Raw genomic sequence first — 5,374 nt, 5'->3', positions numbered from 1 at the left:
ACACACACACACACACACACACACACACACACTAAACCTTGCAGCTGTCTGTTTTACCACACTGTCTGGCCCAAGGGAGGGCAGAAAATAGTTTAGCCAACTGGAAAAGTAGGACAATAAGACAGNGGGGGGGGGGGTTGATAAAACAAAGTTTAAAACAGTGACCCTCTTACACCTTATCTTCATAACTTGGCATTCCTGGCACCACTACTGTATCTTTATGATCTATTTATGTCCATTGTCTCATGGAAAATGCCTGTGGAGTTGTTCAGAGGAAATGCTCTCACCTCTCAAACACTTCCAAAGAAGAATCGCAATTACAGTAAGGCTCAGTATGTTAGATATAGAACCTATAATGAATGTTGACACAATAAGCATGAGGTTATAAATCAATAATAAATCAACTTCAAAAAGAACGATACAACCATAAAGGAAGGATACATTTAGGAAACCGAAACACTATAGCCTAGTGTAGATGTCTTTTTCATATATTGTGTGGAGCTTTGCATGATTTGAGTGCTCTGATTCCCAGGGGGAATATTGTTAATAGCCATCATGTGATTGCAGCACCATGGACAGAAACCCCAAAAGAGAACCAAGCAGGATAAAGAACCTTTTTTTATATAAAAAAACAACTTACCTTCCTTAGACTTTTTCTTCCGCCCCAGGGTTCCTCCTAATTTCCCCAGGAAAGACTCGTCCTTTTTCATCTTTGCGGGCTGCGGGGTCGCAGACATCTTTCAGTATGATGCGTTTGTGTGCTCTCCCTTTATGTCTGTTAATATTGTCACTGCCACAGATGTATAAATATGGTCACTCCTCCCTGTGGTGCGTTCAGGGCACCGCTGTACAGTAAGATCCAGCAGATACAATCAGGCAGAGGAAAGCAGAGCCGGTGGGGCATCAACAGACCAATGACTCTCATGTGAGGAACAGCTTCATCTGCTCCATGTTTACCGACGGGTCACCCCACAGCGCCCCCTACAGGCAGGACTAGGAACAGGGGGTTTCATAATCTGGTTCTTAAAAATAGACAGTATTATCCTAAGAAAATGACCATAAATAGAGAATGATTAAGACAAGAGAAACTCACCTCAATCGGAGATTTTTAAGAACTGAAGACTCAAATGTAAATCCTCTAACTAGTAAGTTGACCTGTGAGCATTGAATTCCCTTAAAAGTAGTGAAAGAAGTATTTAGGTCTTTAGAATCAATTTGCATTTCTACACGACGAAGATACTCAAGTAACAGCCCTGCATTCAAATTGTACGTGATTGAAAATCGATAAGAATTACCAGAAATGTACTTTATAATAAAACTCACCATGCAGAATGGTAAACTGAAGAAACTGAGAAATAAATGTAGTTTCTCAGAATTGTAACATCCTTAATTTGTCACTATTACAAAATTAACAAAGTAAACAGTAATTGACTGTAAAATTTAAAGAAATAAGAAATCATTTTTTGAAATGCGGGGAGAGTAAAATAAAGACAATTTGTTCATAACACAAACCGGTATTGTCAAGTATTCCAAGATGTTAGGGATGTTAACCTTTTACAAGACAAATAAAATATTAATTATTTAGTTTGAGTTGTTAATCAAATGCACTACAAATTAAGTTGACAATCTATCACGAGGTTCATGTACAAAAATCTGTTTATTTAAGTGACACAATGGGAATGATTGAAGTTCTGTTTGGACAATAAAACCTTGCAAAAATACAACATTTTATCAACACCTTTGATTGACTTGCTTCAACTGATTTCTTTACTAAATGAAAGGAGCAGGATCGGCTTCAGTGCTCATCTCCTCTTCCAGTTTCTGGTGCTGTTTTAGGAGACAAAAGTGTATATTATTAAAGTACAAGTCATTTCAAACTCTGTTGGTGTCCCATTATGTGTCATGTTTATTTATGATGCTGCTGCGGCTGTGATTTCACCTGTAGTCTGCAGCAGCTTCCAGTCCACCTGCAGTCTGGTTCTTAATCTCTCCAACGCCTCCACGTCCTCCGGTAGAGGAGCAGGAAGCTTCCCCAGGGATGGGGCAGCCCCCCCCAGGAGAGAGGAGGCGGTGGGGCCGACACACACACTCTCACCTTCCTGAAATTATAAAAAATAATTACATACTGCTATTTCAATTTCCCGCAAATTAACAGTTGTTTTTCCACACTATCAAGGATTCATTTGGCATTCATTGTAAGGAAGTTTATTAAAGCTTAGCAGATTTCAGACACAAAAGCAATTAGGTAGATTTAAGAGGGGCAGGGGTCTACGATCTAATGACCATGGGAAAAAGCAGTGGCATGGTTATGGTGGAAGTCAACTTTTCTCCGTGTTCTGCAGTGAATAAAAACTGAAAGCTTCTTCTCCATGTTTGGTTCTGACCCTGGGGACTGAATGAAACTCTGTCCCAGTCTGTACTTTTATCAAACCTACTCCAGCCTTCCTTACCTGCATCAGCACCAGTGTGTGTCCCTGTGCGAGGCCCTGCAGCAGGCCTGTCAGTTGTTGCCAGGTTCCGTCACACAGCCCGCTGTCTGGAGCCCGGACCAGCAGGACCAGACTGGGGTCATACTCGTACCCCAGAGGCAGGAGGAGGCCCAGCACAGCCTGCATGAAGCCGGACACATCCCTGCAGCCCTGTGAGGTGGGGGGGGACAAACACACATAGGACGTGTCCACATGTGTCATATAACAAACACACACACATACCCTACACTTAAAAGACTTATTCACAGAGGGGCACAACCATGACGGCAATACTTCAATATATAGGATAATTAAAATTATAATTATAATAATTAAATAATAAATAATAATAATTAAATAATAAATAATAATTTTAATAATTAAAACTAATAAAAAATGTAATACATTATTATTATTATTATTATTATTAATTACTGAAATACTCCGAAGTACATTGTGAAATCTCAACCTCGGGGTCATAATGTTGAAGCAATGGTGAAATGTGTTTTATGGCCAAAACCTAAAACAGTATATGTTTACATTAAAAGTATATAGGGTTAAACATTTAGATACATTACTTAGACATATGTTGGCCACAATAGCGTCATGTTGACAATATAACAGAATTATCCAGATGATCCTATCCATTGCTACAGATGGAGTACAGTACCTTCTTCAGACACACAGGAATATGATATTTGCTTTTCTGTTCCTCTTCCTTGTTGCTGAAGTGCACCAGGAGTGTTTTCCTAAAGATAGAAAGATTTCTGTCATCTTCTTAGGGACAAATGTTTTTTTTATTTGCTCAAGAGGGACAAGTTGTATCAGAAAGTTATATTCAGGGACACAGAGATTATATTTACCCATCCTCTTTGTAATGAGTTGGGACCACCACGTCTCCAACACATACAACCAACACCCTGCATGAAGAGAAAGTGGGAACAAGTTCATTAAATATGAAGCTATTCAAGTCGTTTTTAAATAAACATTCACTGTACATAAAGGATTAGATCCACATTGCTTTACCGGTTGCTGAGAGCAGTTGCAGCATGCTGGACAACACACGTCATCGCCATGGTGACGTCGTGGACCAAAGCCAAGCCATTGCAGATCTGTAAGGAGGTAATAAATATAATGGTATCAGCTTGGAACAGATCACATCCTGGCACTCAAAGAGACAAATAGTATCCGGACTGTACCTCATTCCTCTCCATTTTCTCCACGAGGGCAATAAGACTGGAGAGGACTGGGAGAGCATCGCTGTCATCGTTAGGGAAATTCTCCCTTATTGTGGAAGAAAGTACACGTTTGTATACAAATCAAGATGAAATGATGATTATTTTTCTTTCATAAACTCTTTTTGTGCCATTGATAAGAAATGATGTTGATTACTATGAATGTTACCTGAGTTTTTTTACTGTGACCGGGTTCTCTGATGAGCTGAAGAGTTCACACCCCTCTGGGCAGGACACGCCATCAGGGAGGACTGAAGCAGTGCGGACAGGAGCAGGGACACGTCTCGGGGGCTCGGGCCACACCTCTTCTTCTGCACTTTTCTTCTCTTCTCCATTCTCCACTTTTCCTTCTTCTTCTGCTAATTTAGGGCGCTTGGTGCTGACATCAGAGGCGGGAGGCTCAGCTGGAGAAAGACGAATGAAATACTTATTAAAGCGGTGAAAAGTCAAAGTTAGGTCTGATTGAGCCTTCTAACAATATGCACCTGAATCTTAGACCAAACTGTCAGAAGTCATGTTGAATTGTGGGTAAAGTAGGTTCCACTTTTAAGGAATGGCTCTAAAAGAATAATGTGGATGTTATACCTGCGTGTTTGAGGCAGGACCAGTACTTCCTGTGAGCCGATCGGCTACAGTGGAGGGACTCAAGTGCACTGAGAAAATAAAAACATGGATTCACTACAGTTAGAAAACACACTCACACATGGAACATCTAACTGACGACCAGACCCACCTTTCACAGGGACCATCGAGGTTTGCAGGTCGAGGCGCAGGATCTCCGAGCAAAGTTTGAACAGTTTGACACACAGACTGGGGGAGGGAAGTCAAGTTGTATCCTCCCTGGAACAAAGCACATAATAAAACATTTCACAACAGCATTTCCCCTCCAACAGGATGGTAGCAATATGCAGGAGTTTCCCTTGGGTATGAAGAGTAACATAAATATGCACAAGCAATACATGTATTAATAGATTAGAGACTTGGTTAATGGGACAAACAACAAAACAACTAATGTCGTCTCCAGGAAAGCAGTTGTGAGTGAGTGAAATTGTTTTGTATGCATGTGTTGATATTCAGTGTGTGTGGCCTGACCTCCAGCACAGCACACAGTTTCCCTCCTGCCAGGTTCATCAGGAGGTGAGTGAGGTGGGCAAAGATGTCCGGGCTGGCACACATTTCACCCTGAAAATAAAGAAAATCTAAATATGTTTAGTCAGACAGGGCACAGGGTTCAACAGCAGCAGTGTTTCCCATACATTGATTCATTTGTGGCGGGTAATCTCAAACAAATAATTAAAAAAATATATCATTGTTTTCTTGTTTAACCTTTTTTCTTTTTGGTGGTCTAATGGGTAGTGAGGTGGGCTGATGATCGGAAGGTTGCTAGTTCAAATCCCGCCTGGAACACCACCACTAGTGTGCCCTTGAGTAAGGCACTTAGCCCTCAGTTACTCCAGGGAGAATGTCCCTGTAATTGGTCACTGTAAGTCGCTTTGGAATAAGGCATCTGCTAAATGCCTAAATTGTAAATTATATTTTTGGGAGAATAAACCCCACAGATCCTCGACTCCGGTGTGTCTCACGCATTAACAACGCAACACAGAGCAACAAGATCGTTGTCTACAGTAGCCATGAACTCGCATGTATTATCTTATTTGAGGGGGGGGTGGA

The 5,374-nt window shown here is 41.0% G+C and overlaps 3 protein-coding genes across 3 annotated transcripts in view; all 3 read right to left on the bottom strand.

Moving 5' to 3' along the window:
- The window catches only part of parvb (parvin, beta), a 13,918-nt gene extending 12,994 nt beyond the window's left edge, over positions 1–924 (bottom strand). Inside the window, exon 1 of the mRNA XM_010783043.1 lies at positions 641–924. Coding sequence (XP_010781345.1) covers positions 641–737 — 97 coding nt within the window. The 5' untranslated portion in view covers positions 738–924. The remainder of the gene's footprint in view (positions 1–640) is intronic.
- matk (megakaryocyte-associated tyrosine kinase) overlaps positions 1–5,374 on the bottom strand; it is a 634,871-nt gene that overhangs the window by 242,234 nt on the left and 387,263 nt on the right. The gene's annotated exons all lie outside the window — the stretch shown is intronic.
- hdac10 (histone deacetylase 10) overlaps positions 1,444–5,374 on the bottom strand; it is a 7,865-nt gene continuing 3,934 nt past the window's right edge. Inside the window, exons 11-21 of the mRNA XM_010782936.1 lie at positions 4,796–4,885; positions 4,437–4,543; positions 4,289–4,356; positions 3,873–4,107; positions 3,668–3,752; positions 3,495–3,580; positions 3,332–3,388; positions 3,139–3,217; positions 2,451–2,639; positions 1,940–2,099; positions 1,444–1,827 (exon numbers count right to left, since the gene is read on the bottom strand). Of these exons, the coding sequence (XP_010781238.1) occupies positions 1,796–1,827; positions 1,940–2,099; positions 2,451–2,639; positions 3,139–3,217; positions 3,332–3,388; positions 3,495–3,580; positions 3,668–3,752; positions 3,873–4,107; positions 4,289–4,356; positions 4,437–4,543; positions 4,796–4,885 (1,188 nt within the window). The 3' untranslated portion in view covers positions 1,444–1,795. The remainder of the gene's footprint in view (positions 1,828–1,939; positions 2,100–2,450; positions 2,640–3,138; positions 3,218–3,331; positions 3,389–3,494; positions 3,581–3,667; positions 3,753–3,872; positions 4,108–4,288; positions 4,357–4,436; positions 4,544–4,795; positions 4,886–5,374) is intronic.

The sequence above is a fragment of the Notothenia coriiceps genome, unplaced genomic scaffold, assembly GCF_000735185.1.
Source record: "Notothenia coriiceps isolate Sejong01 unplaced genomic scaffold, NC01 NC01_scaffold00024668, whole genome shotgun sequence".
NCBI classification, from domain to species: domain Eukaryota; kingdom Metazoa; phylum Chordata; class Actinopteri; order Perciformes; family Nototheniidae; genus Notothenia; species Notothenia coriiceps.
Note: the sequence above shows the minus strand (reverse complement) of the source record. Positions and strands in the feature narration are given on the sequence as shown.